This window comes from Scyliorhinus torazame, chromosome 16, assembly GCF_047496885.1.
Source record: "Scyliorhinus torazame isolate Kashiwa2021f chromosome 16, sScyTor2.1, whole genome shotgun sequence".
Classification (NCBI taxonomy): domain Eukaryota; kingdom Metazoa; phylum Chordata; class Chondrichthyes; order Carcharhiniformes; family Scyliorhinidae; genus Scyliorhinus; species Scyliorhinus torazame.
Genome location: NC_092722.1, coordinates 136062650 through 136078403, shown reverse-complemented (window position 1 = coordinate 136078403; position 15754 = coordinate 136062650). Strand labels below are relative to the sequence as shown.

Below are 15754 nucleotides of genomic sequence, written 5' to 3'. Positions count from 1 at the left end.
GTCACCTCCCTTCCTTCTTCGCTCCAGTGAGAAAAGCCCTAGCTCCCTCAACCTTTCTTCATGAGACATGCCCTCCAGTCCAGGCAGCATCCTGGTAAATCTCCTCTGTACCCTCTCCAAAGCATCCACATCCTTCCTATAATGAGGCGACCAGAACTGGACACAATATTCTAAGTGTGGTCTAACTAGGGTTTTATAAAGCTGCAGCAAAACCTCGCGGCTTTAAACTCAGTCCCCCTGTTAATGAAAGCCAACACACCATACTCCTTCTTAACAACCCTATCAACCTGGGTGGCAACTTTGAGGGATCTATGTGCATGGACACTAAGATCCCTCTGTTCCTCCACACGTCCAAGAATCCTGCCTTTAACCCTGTATTCAGCATTCAAATTCGACCTTCCAAAATTAATCACTTCACATTTATTTAGGTTGAACTCCATCTGCCACTTCTCAGCCCAGCTCTGCATCCTGTTAATGTCCTGTTATAACCTGCAACAGCCCCCAACACTGTCTACAACTCCACCAACCTGCGTGTCATCGACAAACTTACTAACCCACCCTTCACTTCCTCATCCAAGTCTTTATAAAAACCACAAAGAGCAAAGGTCCCAGAACAGATCCCTGTGGGACACCACTAGTCACCGTTTTCCAAGTGGAATACTTTCCATCCACGACTCTCCCTCTGATCATCCTCTTATTTCTCATATAAGTGTAGAATGCCTTGGGGTTCTCCTAATTCTTCTCGCCAGGGCTTTTTCATGACTCAGACATGCTTCAAGCGAGGGAAGATCTCACACTTGAGAAAGCCACCCAGATTGTCCACCAATCGGAAATCCTTTTGCAACAGAGATTCATTTTAAGGGAGAAAATACAAAGTAAACCCCACTGTCCAGTTCATGAAACAGCACAGAAACAAGCAACCCCCTCCCCCCAAGATCTGATGAATGTCTGGCAAATTCAGCTCAATGTTTTCAATGTGATCGAATAGGACACTTCGGGATGCTGTGCAAATTCAAAACATCAAAACACGCAGGAGATCCCAAGAGGATTCACAAGGTCAAGGCAGCACACGAAGAGGACATCCATGCTTCTTTGGTGAGGTCAAAGATCCTGCATTTTTGTTCTGGAATGCAGACATCTTGGATAATGGCCATTTCACAAACTTTAAGTTGGACATGGGAAACAATAATGTGATTCTATTGGACAAGGAACTGTGGCTGAGAGACCTCTGGCTCCAAACAAGAGGCACACCACGTTAATCAGTCTGGAGGAATTGAAATCTGGTCATTAGCATAGCTCTGGAATCGTTAAGGTATGGTGATAAATAAATCTTCAAGCTGATGGATGTCACCCGTAAGCAATGTTTTTTTCCTCTTGAGCAGAGATGCTTGTGTAGCCCTAAATCTACTCAAAATGTCAGAAGATATCAAAACAACCACTGTCAAAACTTATACAGAATCACAAGTTTGTGAGAGCTCCAACAAGAAAGATTCTCTCGACTTGGACTTCAGCTCTGAATTGTCTTCTCTCTTTGCAGAACAGGTTTGGCCACTTTTGTTACAGGTGCCAGATGCCACTTATTGGTCAGACCAGCCAACCATTCAGATGGTGACCACAACACCTCGACTAAATGGCAATCGAGTGAGAAACCAGCAACGAGAAGATCCTCAACCTCTGGCTTGGTGTCAGTGGAGAGAGGAAACGCTGAGACCACAGAGAAGATCTTGCAATCCCCAGCCAGTGCCAGAAATACTGCTGGAGCCCAATAGTAGCTATCCAGTGATGACAACACAGCCAAACACACAGGTGATGTTACTACCAAATCACATCCTCATAACAGGGAGAGCTCTCTTCCATTCCAGTATGCGTCACGGTGAGATGCACAAAGGAAAAAGAGAAGAAGGGAAAAAAAGCACTCTTACTCCTGGCCCAGAAGGAGAGCTCCCTTGGACTGTCAAAAATACAATCAGAACATGCTGAAAATATTCAGCGGGCATGTTGTTGTGACTTAAGTAGCAAATTACTTTCATTCTGTACTTGACTTTCCTTGCCTTTATGGTTGCAAATGTCATCTTAATAAAGAGGCAGTTATCTGAAACTATTATCCTGATTACTGGCGACAGATAAATAGTGGTTCTCTTTTTGTGAAAGGGAGAAGGACATCTTTGATCGTTATTGACTTTCAAAGACTGCACTAAAATGGTGGTAATTCGTTTAGGTTTCATTCTGTTCTGCACAGTAGCAATACAATTTCAGATAACATTTTGAATTGATTGAATCATATGCCTTATGAAAGAAACATATTTAATTGCTTGGGGACCTGCTTGTCCATTTGTTTGTAACCAAAATTAATTTACATTGTGAGACAAGGATTTTGTAGTGTTGTCAAATAGAAATTATGGGGAATTAAAATAAATTCAAAAATTCTGAATTTTGAAATGTTTATGTTTGCATTTTGGCCTTGGAATGTGTCATTCTAATGAACATAGTGATAAAGATGATGTGATGATGCTGGCGTTGGACTGGGGTGGGCACAGTAAGATGTCTTACAACACCAGGTTAAAGTCCAACAGGTTTATTTGGAATCACGAGTTTTCGGAGCGTAGCTCCTTCATCACCTGGTAGTGATAAAGCACCTTGTGTTAATTTTTTTATTCTTTCATGGGATGTGGACATCACTGGCAAGGTCAGCCTGTCCCTAATTGCCCTTGAACTGAGTGGCTTGTTAGGCCATTTCAGAGGAGAGTTAAGAGTCAACCACATTGCTGTGGGTCTGGAGTCACATATAGACCAGAGCAGGCAAAGATGGCAGACTTCCTGACACAACATTATGGGGGCGATTCGCCGAAATGGAGACTAAGTGCTCGCGCCGTTGTGAACGACGTCGCATTTCACGACGGCACGAAACGGGCATGGGGATGACTGATTCTGTCCCCCAAAGAGGGCTCACGCCGCTCCGGCCTCCGTTCCCGGCGGCAAATGGGCGCCATGCAAACCCGCGCATGCGCAGTTGGGCCGTGCCAACCCGCGCATGCGTGGGGGACTTCTTCAATGCTCCGGTCCCGACGCAACATGGCACGGAGGTTCTGGAGCCGGAATCGGAACAAAGTAGGCCCCGTGGGGGCGAGGCTGGCCTACCGATCAATGAGCCCCGATTGCAGGCCAGACCCCATCGGAGGCCCCCCCCCCCGGTGAAGGAGCGCTTTTCCCCGCCTCACAGGCCTCTTCCCGACCCTTCGCGCAGAGTTCCCGCCGGCAGCAAACAGGGGTGAACGGCGCCGGCGGGAGTCTGCCATTTCCGCGCGGCCGCTCGGCCCATCCGCCGGCGCTGCCTCGTACAGCGGCCCACGACAGGCGCCGTGCCGGCACAAATGACACCGATTCTCCGCACCTCGGAGAATCGCACGCCAGGGCGGCGTGGTGCGGTTGTGCCGATTCTCCGGCGTGGGGCTCGGAGAATCGCGCCCTATGTTTTTCCGACACTCAGTGACAGATTCATGGTCACTATTAATGATAGAATTTACAGTGCAGAAGGAGGCCATTCGGTCCATCGAGTCTGCACCGGCTCTTGGAAAGAGCACCCTACCCAAGGTCAACATCTCCACCCTATCCCCATAAACCAGTAACTCCACCCAACATTAAGGGCAATTTTGGACACTAAGGGCAATTTATCATAGCCAATCCACCTAACCTGCACATCTTTGGACTGTGGGAGGAAACCGGAGCACCCGGAGGAAACTCACGCACACACGGGGAGGATGTGCAGACTCCGCACAGACAGTGACCCAATCCGGAATCAAACCTGAGACCCTGGAGCTGTGAAGCAATTGTGCTATCCACAATGCTACCGTGCTGCTGGGGCACTACTGGTGGCATGGCTGCACAGGTGGGATGGAAGAAGAGTGGAAGAGGAATAGTGGTAGGAGATAAGACAGTGAGAGAAACAGAGAGGCGTTTCTGCAGCTGTAGGCATGACTCCAAGGTGGCATGTTACTTCCATGGTGCCAGGATCAAGGATATCACAGAGCAGCAGGGGAGGCTAAACATAGGTAGAAAGACGGATGAGGCCCTGAAGGCAGAGTTTAGAAAGTTACATAAGGCATGTTGCTCTTATTAGCCTTAGTTTTATTAGCTCTAATTCTGTCACCTTTGCTCACGAGTCGCCAGGTACCTTTCTGATACCGCCACGTGGTTCAAGCTCAAGTAATGATCAATAATGCAGCACACCGCTTAGTAAATGTTAAATCAACGATCATTTATTATATACAGCAATAAATACTTATACAATAATCCTACTTCTAGACTATTACCTACCACTAAAGGCAAATACTTAACTTTGGTGATGGCCCACCAGGTCAGGGAAATGAATGGTCTATCGAATTGGGTCTGGCCTGCGGGATTCAAAAAGGCTGGTACGGGTCGATAGTCTGGAACACCTATCTGGTAGCGATCGCTGGAGTAACACTTACTTGTTTCTTCGTCAAAGGGTCTCGAAGGTTGCGAGCAGGAGAAGAAGGGTCGATCTGAACTTGGCCCCTATTTTTATTGTCCCTAGGGGCTTCTCGCCTCTCGGGGCGGACCTTGACCCTGGTCCCAAGTGATTGGACTTGGTCTCAATCACTGGGTTCGATATGCTCTAATAATGGGGCGATTCCTTGATCGGGGGTGGTCGTCCACCTCTCTTTGTCTCAGCCACTGCTGGCGCTGAAAGGTCTGGATCAGCTTTCAATTGCTAATTTGTAGCAATTGTTCCTGGGGATGGCCGATTAAAATGCAGATGGCTGGGTTGATGTGCTGTTAATGGTTGCAGGTATCGGTCTGGGCCGACTTCCCCAGAGCCGAATACACTGTTCTGCCTGCAGCTATCCGTTTTGAGTCCTGTTGGCTGATTTTCCCATCAGCCTCTTTAGTTCGCCATTTTAGATCGGGGATTGACCAAATACTCGGGAATCAGCCATTTTAGGTGACTACAGGCATTAAAAAGCAGGACCTCCGAAGTGATAATCCCCAGATTACTAGTGAGCATAGACAAAGGAGATTGGAGCTGATGACTGCAGAGCTAGAGGGATGGTGCAGGAGGGAAGAATTCAGATTCCTGGGGCACTGGGACCAGTTCTGGAGGAGGTTGGACATGTACATACCAAACAGTTTTGCCCCTCAATGGGACCTGGACCAATATCCTTGCTGGGAAGTTTGCTAGTGCTCTAGGGGAGTGTTCAAACTAATTTAGCAGGTTTGGATTCCTGAGGGTAGACTCTGATGGGACAAAATCAGAAATGGTAATGGGCGGCAGAATACTAGTATGAGTCTGGAAGAAAAGGAAACAAAAGGTGGAGAATGAAAAGATAGTTTGGCAGTGCTCAGTAGAATATACTTCAGTGAAAGGAGCACAGTCATAAATTTAAAGTAATTGGCAGAAGGAGTAGAAGGGAGATGAGGAAAAGATTGTTCAGTCAGATTGTATTGGGAGGCTGGAACCTCCTTCTTGAAAGGGTAGTCGGGGTAGAAAACCTGTTTGTTTAAAAGGTGCCTGGGTGTGCACCTCAAGTATCGCAACCCGTGGGGGGCTACGGGCCAAATGGCGGAAAGTGGGATTTGGCTGGGTGGCTCATTTCTCAGCTGGCGCAGACATTGTGGGCCAAGTGGCCTCTTTCTGTGCCTTAAAAGTTCTATGATTCAATAATTACGCAGACTAGCTTTTAACTCCAGATTTTATGAAGTGAATTTAAATTTCATCAGCTGCCGTGATGGAATTTGAACCCATGTTCTCAGAGCATTAGCCTGGGCCTCTGGATTGCGAGTCTAGTGATATTATCCCAAAGAAGCTGGCAATGAAGTGATGTGAAAAAGCATATTGTGCACTAAGGATGTTAGCTGCCACCCTCCCTTCTCACAGGTGAACAGGCCCAAGACCACTTACTGCAGCACAGTGCCACCTACATGGGGCAGGGGGGGTGAGAATATGTGAGAACATACTGTTGCTTGACTAAATGGTCCACCTATCTTCAACAATGCATCTAGAAATGCAGAATCCTTTCACTGAATAGCTTCACAAGGTGTTCAGAGGTGTATAGGCCTGCCTCTTCAATGAAGAGCTGTGCCAATGTTGACAATAGTTCCTGTTTCAAACATATTCAGCTCCAGCAACATTCATAGGAATTTATAAGGCTATACCTATACTGCCATGCAATAACCAGAGTCTCATCTTACAGGAATATGCCTTGGGTGAATTTCCAATATTATAATGTGATGTTTAATATAAGTTTATAATTGCCAATTATCTGCAGGAATACATAATTCATTTTACTTTTAATTCTGTATTACTGGGTTACTGTGTTCAGGTAGAACAGACAAATGTCTCAAACTGATGTCCCAGTATTGTTACAGTAGGAAGATAATTTTTCAAATTGCTAAAAGTTACTTAGCAGTTTTTAAGAGGACTATGTTTAAAATTATCTGAACAGACAGTGTAAAATGTTGCACCCAAAATGTGCCATCCATTCTATCCATACTCAAGCTTCCATAGTCAGTGGAAGACCACCTCATCAACTTGGGTCAAATGGGTGCAATTACCATTTCGGATCCATCTCTGCCACTCAGCTATCCATGCCTACCCTTGGAGGAGTGGTTGTCAGCCCCTATCCCCATCCCTTTAGCTTCACATGATCATGGACACTTATGATCTTCACTTAAAACTATACTTTTTTAGAGACTAAATTAAAAGCAAACTACTGTGGATGCTGCAAATCTGAAATACAAGCAGAAAAGATGCTGGAAAAATACTCAGCAGGTATAGCAGCATCTGTGAAGAGAGAAACCCAGTTAACAGGTGAGATATTCGGCCCTCCCGCCACCCACAGTATGTGCTGCGGCAACTGAGTCGGCCCACGCTTGGACCAGGGTGGGATCTTCGCGTCCAGCCATTCACAATTGGTTTTTCCATCATTCGCCCCCTCCGCCACTGGGGTGGGGCACCACTGGCGGGACTGGAAGATCCCGCTGGCAGGAAAGGCTGGAATATCCTGCCCATGGTTTTGAGTCGATTTGAAGAAGAGTCATACGGACTTGAAAGGTTAACTCTGGGTACAATAATGGCCGTGTTGCGCTTGAGCAAGAGCGTGGGGAGGCCGTTAGATCACGGGAGAGGCCAAAATTGAGAACTACGGCGAGTTTACAATCTAACCGGCCCGCTCCCATTGGTGAAATCAGGATCCCGCCGTGGTGTGGCGAGAAACCAATAACCACCACTTAAGGCCAATCTGTATATAATTAACGAGAGCGTGTCCCTATCTAACCGCCTCCTGGGATCTAACCGCCTCCCCAGCAAGTGGTCACGTGGGCGCCCTGGTTGCTGCCCTGGTGCTTGGGGGAGGGGAGGAGGTGGTGGAACCCCTGGGGAGGGGGGAAGCCTTGGTCAGGGTGGGCCTCCATCAGGGGGGGGAATTGCCCCTGGACTGGAGGGGGGGGGGGGGGGGGGTGAGCAGGTTTCCCGGGTGGATATTCCAGCTCCCAAGGGTCTGCCGAGCCACCTCATAGGTTGTGTGTACCTGTTACGGGGGCAACCTCAGGTCCTGCCTGTCTATCCCACCAAGCACCCATAAGACCCACTAACCATGAAGGCCTCTTGGTCCACGGTTGAAGGCTATTGATAATGGGAAATTGACAGTCGTAGTTAAGTGAGCACTTCACTGATCCCAAGTGGATTCCCATGCATAGCATATGGGGGCTATTGCCTAGCATCCCAAATAGACTGTGATGCTTGGGGGTCACAGATGCCCTGTTTACCCAGGCAATTAACTATATAAACTTTGGCATGGACTGGGCCCAAATGATGCCTGGGTAGCAAGATCCTCTGCCATTAATAGATGGCATGCATATCACCTTGCATGCACTGGGCGTTAGGGAATGCCCGACATCAACAAGAGGGGTTCCTCTCCCTGAATGTCCAGCTCCTATGTGACCACCACATGAAGATCATGCAAGTGTGTGCACGCTTCCCAGTGCGGAGGCTGGTGATCAATGCATAGACACGATACAACGAGGCCCATGCAGCCACCCGTTCTGTCATTCAGCGGTGTGTTGGACTTAAAAAAATGCGGTTCCAATGCTTTGACCTGTCTGGTGGTACACTGCAGTTATTCTCTCAGAGGGTCACCCTCTTTGTGGCATCTGCCGTGCTCTCCACAACCTAGCATATCAGCAGGACGACATGCTGGAGGTGGAGGGGGAGGAACATGTGGCCACCTCCGAGAAGGAGAAGGATGAAAAAGCAGTGGATCAGGAGGGGCCGGTGGATGTTCCTGAGGAGGACTAGCCAGAAGATGGAGGACAAGTGGTAGCGCCGAGGATCCGGCAAGCCCAGAGGACCAGGGAGGCCCTCATCTTCTCCCACTTCACATAGGACGTGGCATCGTCTGTTATCGCACCACACCCCATCTTCCCTTCTCCCTCGCCCTTCCCCCTCCTCTCCCCCTCGCCTTCCCTTCCCCATCACCCATTTCACCCACCTTGCCACTCCCCCCCATTCTCCCTCACCCCTCTCCCTTTCACCTGCCCCTATCCCCCTCCCCCTCCCTTCTCCCTCCCCGCTTCCCACAAAACTATTCCCCCCACCCTGTTCCACACTCCCGGGGTCTGTGTAACATCACTCCAGGGTGATGGGACTGTGTCGACACTGTCACAGGGTCACTGTCAAAAACAGGGGGGCTTGATAACCTGTTGAGTGCTGGTGCTCCTCAATCAAAGCCATAGTCTGACTCCTGTGGGGCGGAGGGGGAAAAATTATTTACTGCTATACATTTGTTTCCCAACTGCCCCAGCCTCCCATGGTGACACCCACCTTCTCCACCCCTCCCCTCATGCCCCCATCTCTTACTCCCTCCCCCCTCTGAGCCCCTCTGGGGAACGGGGCATCCCGTCTGGTCTCGACCGCGTCCAACAATCTGGCCAGGTCGGCATCCCTGAATCGTGTGATCTAGTGTCCTCGGTGGCATAGCTGCAAGCTGTGTGAGGTTTGCTCTGCAGGATCGGTTTAAGTGCTGCTCCCCCTTGTTAGCGGGCGGGGATGGTCCTGGCGAATCAGCCGGCAGGACCATCATTTACGTGGGGTCTTGTTAAGTGGACCAATTAACGTTCGATACCGGCAATGGCCTCGCCGGGCTGAGCAACGGGAAGTTCGTGGCAGTTCCCAGTCGCTACCACACTTAGAAACGTTTCCATTAAATCGGGACCAAAGCTTCTCTCTCCACAGCTGCTGCCAAACCTGGTGAGTTTTTTGAACATTTTCTGGTTGTACTTCTTTGGACATCCAGATCATTTGCAGTATGGACTCAATTAAACCCTTCTGGAGGCCGATATGCATCCACTTAGCTTTGCCAGCTGTCAGCTGTGCCAGAGTGGTTGCCAGCTTTATCCATAAAATCAATGATTTGTCATTTTATTGTATTACACCAGAGTTATTGCAAAAATGTTCTCTGCATTTCACAGTATGTCAGTATTTGTTAACCTGCAATTTTTCTACGTTTCCTGTTTGTTTGCATGTCATTTTAACTCTGCTGCCGATCTTACCAGGTTTTATTTGATCGGAGGGGGTATTCCTTTCATAATTTGTGGAATCACAGCTGCAACAAATATCAACAATTATGGGAGTGAAGATAATGCACCATAGTGAGTAGCTTTTCTGTATTGATTGAATATTACTTTGGATTATCCACTATGCTCTTTGTTTGGGAATCTCATTTTTATGATTTCGAGAATCTTACTTTTCTGTTTTTACAAAACCCATTTTCCTGAGTTTGGGAATCTCTGTTTTTTGTGTTTGGGAATCATTCTTTTCTCTGGCAATCTCTCTTTCCCATGTTTGAAAATCTAATTTTTCTGATTTTGAGAATTTTACTTTTCAGTTTTTGGGAAACCTGTTTGTTTGGGAATCTCTCTGTGTGTGTTTGGGAATCTCTCTGTGTGTGTTTGGGAATCTCTGTGTGTGTGTTTGGGAATTTCTCTTTGTGTGTTTGGGAATCTCTGTGTGTGTATTTGGGAATCTCTCTGTGTGTATTTGGGAATCTCTCTTGTGTGTTTGGGAATCTGTCTTTCCTGTGTTTGAGAATCTCTTTCCCATGTTTGAGAATTTTACTAACCGTGTTTGAGAATCTAATTTTACTGTGTTTGAAAACCTCTTTCCCATGTTTAGGAATCTCCCTTTCCTGTGTTTGAGAATTTCACTTTTCCATGTTTGAGAAACTTACCTTTCTGTTTTTGGGAAATCCATTTTTGTGTGTTTGGGAGTCATTCTTTGCCATGTTTAGGAATTTCTCTTTCATCTGTTTGGGAATTTCTCTTTCCTGTGTTTAAGAATCTCTTTCCCGTGTTTGGGAATCTCATTTTTCCATGCTTTGGAATCTTACATTTTTCTTTTTAGGGAACCCATATTCCTATGTTTGGGAATCTCTCTTTCCACTGAAAAATCTCATTTTTCTATTTTTAGGAATTTCTCATTCCCGTATTTCAGAATCTCTCTTTCCTGTGTTTGAGAATTTCACTTCTCCGTGTCTGAGAATCTCACTTTACCTTATTTGGGAATCTCTATTACCAAGATTGAGAATTTTACTTTTCTGTTTTTGGGAAACCCACTTTCCTGTGATTGGGAATCTCCCTTTCCCCGTGTTTGTGAATCTCCCTTTCCCTGTGTTTGAGAATCTCTCTTTCCCAAGTTTGAGAATCTCCCTTTCCCGAGTTTGGGAATCTCTTTTTCCCGGGTTGGGAATCACTCATTCCCGAGTTTGAGAATCTCTTTTTCACGTGATTGTGAATCTCTCTTTCCAGAGTTTGGGAATCTCCCTTTCCCTTGAGTTTGAGAACTTTGCTTTCCCGGGTTGGGAATCTCTCTTTCCCGAGTTTGAGAATCTCTCTTTCCCGGGTTTGGGAATCTCTCTTTCCTGGGTTGGGAATCTCTCTTTCCCGAGTTTGAGAATCTCTCTTCCTCGAGTTTGAGAATCTCTCTTTCCCATTTTGGGAATCTCTCTTTCCTGGGTTTGGGAATCTCTCTTTCCCGAATTTGAGAATCTCTCTTTGCCTTGTTTGGGAATCTCTCTTTCCTGGGTTTGGGAATCACTCTTTCCCATGCTTGGGAAGCTCTCTTTCCCAGGTTTGGGAATCTCTCTTTCCCGTGTTTGGGAATCTCTCTATCCCGGGTTGGGAATCTCTCTTTCCCGTGTTTGAGAATCTCTTTTTCCCGGGTTGGGAATCTCTCTTTCCCGGGTCGGGAATCTCTCTTTCCTGGGTTTGGCAATCTTTCTTTCCCGAGTTTGAGAATCTCTCTTTCCTGAGTTTGAGAATCTATCTTTTCTGAGTTGGGAATCTCTTTTTCCCAGGTTTGGGAATCTCCCTTTCCCGTATTTGGGAATCTCTTTCCTGAGTTTGGGAACCTCTCGATCCCGTGTTTGAGAATCTCTCTTTCCCATGTTTAGGAATCTCTCTTTCCAGATCTTGAGAATCTCTCTTTCCCGGATTGGGAATCTCTCTTTCCCGAGTTTGAGAATCTTTCTTTCCTGGATTTGGGAATCTCTCTTTCCCAGGTTTGCGAATCTCTCTTTCCCGTGTTTGGGAATCTCTCATTCCCGCGTTTGAGTATCTCTCTTTCCTGGGTTGGGAATCTTTTTTTCCTGTGTTTGAGAATCTCTTTCCCGGGTTGGGAATCGCTCTTTCCTGGGTTGGGAATCTCTCTTTCCCGTGTTTGGGAATCTCTCTTTCCCGGGTTGGGAATCACTCTATCCCGAGGTTGAGAATCTCTCTTTCACGTGATTGTGAATCTCTCTTTCCAGAGTTTGGGAATCTCCCTTTCCCTTGTGTTTGAGAACTTTACTTTCCCGGGTTGGAAATCTCTTTTTCCCGAGTTTGAGAATCTCTCTTTCCCAGGTTTGGGAATCTCTCTTTCCCGGGTTGGGAATCTCTCTTTCCCGAGTTTGAGAATCTCTCTTTCTCGGGTTGGGAATCTCTCTTTCCCGGATTGTAGCAGACTGACTAACCAGTCTGCTATAATCCACGTGGTGGGTGTGATGTTGAATCAACCCTGTGTCTGTACTCACGGAGTGTCTCTACTGGAAAGAGACTGAGCATGTGTGACATGTCCTTTTATATGGGATGGTGTAATGCTCTCTTGTGGTAGTGTCACCTCTGTGTGTATCGTGAATGCCCATTGGTTGTGTCCTATCTTACTGACCTATTGGTTGACTGTCCGTGTGTCATGTCTCTGATGTTCCCTCTAGTGTCTAGCTAGGTGTAGTGTATGTACATTAACCCTTTGTGTACTTACAGTGATGTATATCACCACAGTACCAAACCTACCTTTACAGATCTGGGTAGCTCAGAAACCTTTCTAGAAGTTTCTTCTTTAATGATCAGGATTGCAGATATTCATTGGCTCAGTTTTGGTTTAAATGACAACGGATTTGTTATTCTTTTTGGACAATATTGTAAAGTGGTCTATGGTGAATTAGCAGCTTTTTTCACATTCGCCCCATTTTTCAGTGGTGTGTGAAACTGCTTTGTCATCTCTAGACACCTCCTGAGATGAATTTGACCTCCAGCATTTGAGTGAGAAAAGCCTTGCATTGTAAACCGACTTTTGAAGTCAGTCATGATTGATCCTTTTCATTTGTACTGTTGGATCAGATTATTTTGGTGAATTATTTTCTGGGTTCAATGTCCTACTTGTTCTTTTTCAATATATCTCTTAGCTATTTTCCTGTTTTAATGTGTTTCTTTTGTCCACAGTTGCTGGATGGCATGGGAGCCTAGTCTTGGTGCATTTTATGGGCCTGCTGCTTTCATTGTGCTTGTTAGTTGTGTCTATTTTCTGTGTACATTAGTGCAACTGAAGCGTCACCCAGGAAAGAAATATGAACTAAAGGAGATGACGGAAGAGCAACAGCGATTGGCCGGCACCGAGGTAGGTCCCAGTCATGTAACGGACTCCAGCTCTGCGTCGCACACATGTTCAATGATCTCTTCCTCAATGCTGGAAAATGAACATTCATTTAAAGCTCAGCTTCGCGCTTCTGTGTTCACTCTGTTTCTCTTTATTGCCATGTGGACCTTTGGAGCCCTCGCGGTCTCGCAAGGACACTTCCTAGATATGATCTTTAGTTGCCTTTATGGAGCAGTCTCAGTAACCCTCGGACTCTTTATTTTGGTTCATCACTGTGCAAAACGTGATGATGTCTGGCATTGCTGGTGGTCCTGTTGCAAATCAAACCGGAATACGTACGCTGTTCAGATGAATGTTCGACCGCAGGTGACCATGAATGGTGATGCTCAGCTTCATGTTCCATGCCTCCTGGATTCTCCATGTCCCAGCAAATCATCATCCAGTTGCAATCATTCCGTCTCCGGGCTTTGTAAGCTAACTAACCTGCAGGCTGTTCAGAATCATGTAAATTGCCTTTCACCAGTGACACCATGTTGCGCCAAAATGCACAATGAACAAATTATTGATGATGATGGGGACATTCACCTGCGTGCAGATGGTGCATGTAGGCCAGCAATGCATATCCATAGATGTCAGAAAAGCCGAACGAAACCACGACACTTCATTCGGCATAGCCGCTCCACAGCTCAGAGAGAATATGCCTATCATATCCCTTCCAGCATAGATGGAAGTGTGCACAGCTCACACACAGAAAGTCATCACAGCATCCAGGACAGCCAGTCCATCCAAAGGCAAGTTGTCTGCGCAAAAAGCGATCAGTGCCCCAACGTCTGCCAGCCTGAAAGCAGTGATGCTAGCACGATGCTATATGGCTGTAACAAAGCTGTAGACAGTGCTGTCAATACAGAGGCTTTGCACCAAGGAGTCACGTTTGAGATGCAGTCACGGAGACAATCGTGTCCTCTAAGTGTAACCAACCAAAATGGAATACTGAAGGGGAACCTGCATGAAGCCATGATTTATACTTCAGACAGTACAGGAAACATAAGGACTGGTCCTTGGAAAAATGAAACTACTGTGTAGTTTTTGAGTTTCATGATGACAAATTTAAATCATTATAGCAACAAAAAAGTTGTATATAAATTTTGTATAATGCTTATGTGTTTGTTTACATAATTCATTGTGCAGATTTCAACTTAAATTTGCATATTTGTATGTATGCATCTATATTTGTACAGCACATAGAAGTATCATAAGAGCAGTATTATATTATGTATTTGTATTTCAAACAACAAAGGATGCATTTGTGTTACCACAATGTGGAAACTTGAACAATTAGTCTGCTGATATATCATAATTAAGTTGAAGCTTTGAATTATTTTTCTACCAATTTAATTTCTTCTAAGTAAGCTGCCAAAAGTTAAGGCAAGCATTACTGTTCTAGTTAAGGGTCAGTAACCCTTTGGATGGCTAGCACAAGTACCATCCTAATGTTTGTTAAAGATCCCCTAGTCACCAGCAAAAACAATATTATGTGCAATTTCTTCAGAGGATAAATTTATCATTTGTAATTATTTTTATGAGTGCTAGTTATTCATTGAAATATATCACCAGATTTAAAAATTGTTAAAATAATCCTGCAATACAGTAAGGTAGCTGTGGGCCTTTTATTTTAATTGGCACAGGAGGGGATGATTTCCCTTGTGTGCTTGGTGTAAATTCTAAGCCTATTCAATGTAGATGGGTTCCAGCTTATTACACAGAGCATACAAAATAAATCTTTCCCATAATATCAAACAAAAAGGGTATTGGCTCTTTAAACTTTGTGGGGAGAAATTGTGTATTAAGTCTATATTTAGGCGATCAGCACTTGCTGCTGTAACATGCATGATTTTTGTTCAGTTAGACAATCATCACTCAGTCATCTGCTATTATATGTAAAACCTGATCATTTTCGTAATGTAAAGATCACTAGCTTTGTACTATTTTTTGATCCATGCAACTGACACCGTAACACAGATCTACAGTCATTTAACTACTTCACTAGCTAAAGTGCCACACCACATGTGTAAGGTTAATGCTATAACTGTGCTAGAGATAACAGTTTTCAGTTGTCTGTGCAGAGCATGCAGTGCCTGGTGTATGTTACATTGTACACTGTATAATTAATTGTTGTTTCCAGTAAATGCAGATATCACCATGTCTATTAGTAAAAAAAAAAGCAAACAAAAATCTTCAAACCCAGTTTGTCATCTATTTTAATGAGACTGATTTTAGGAATTTGTTCAGTCACCTTCATAGTAAAATGTGAAAACAAGCAAACCCCGTTGTATTTGATCCATCTTGCTTTTCAGCTAAGAAAATGCATCTAAGAGAAATGTAAAATAGAATAGAACCCCTGCAGTGCAGAAGGATGCCATTCGGCCCATCGAGTCTACCTCGACCCTCTGAAAGAGCACCCTGCCCAGGCCCAATCCCCACCCTATCCCCACCAACCTTTTGGACACTGAGGGGCAATCTAGCATGGCCAATCCACCTAACCTGCACATCTTTTGACTGTGGGAAGAAATGGGAGCACCCGAAGGAAACCCACGCAGACACGGCGAGAATGTACAAACTTCGCACAGATAGTCACCCAAGGCCGGAATTGAACCCGGGTCCCTGGCGCTGTGAGATAGCAGTGCTAACCAGTGTGCCTCCCTACTAAAATACACCATTTTACAGTAACTGCATTTCATCACAGAAAATCACAGTTTCTCCTATTACAGACTAAATTTGTTTGACTCGCTCAAGTGTATTTAGAGGGATGGTAACACTGTGGTTACAATG

General features: G+C 45.6%; 1 protein-coding gene across 1 annotated transcript in view; it reads left to right on the top strand.

Moving 5' to 3' along the window:
* Positions 1-15165, top strand: part of adgra1b (adhesion G protein-coupled receptor A1b) — an 827468-nt gene extending 812303 nt beyond the window's left edge. The window contains exons 18-19 of the mRNA XM_072479133.1: positions 9571-9666; positions 12772-15165. Coding sequence (XP_072335234.1) covers positions 9571-9666; positions 12772-14008 — 1333 coding nt within the window. The 3' untranslated portion in view covers positions 14009-15165. The remainder of the gene's footprint in view (positions 1-9570; positions 9667-12771) is intronic.
* The last annotated feature ends 589 nt before the right edge of the window (positions 15166-15754 follow it).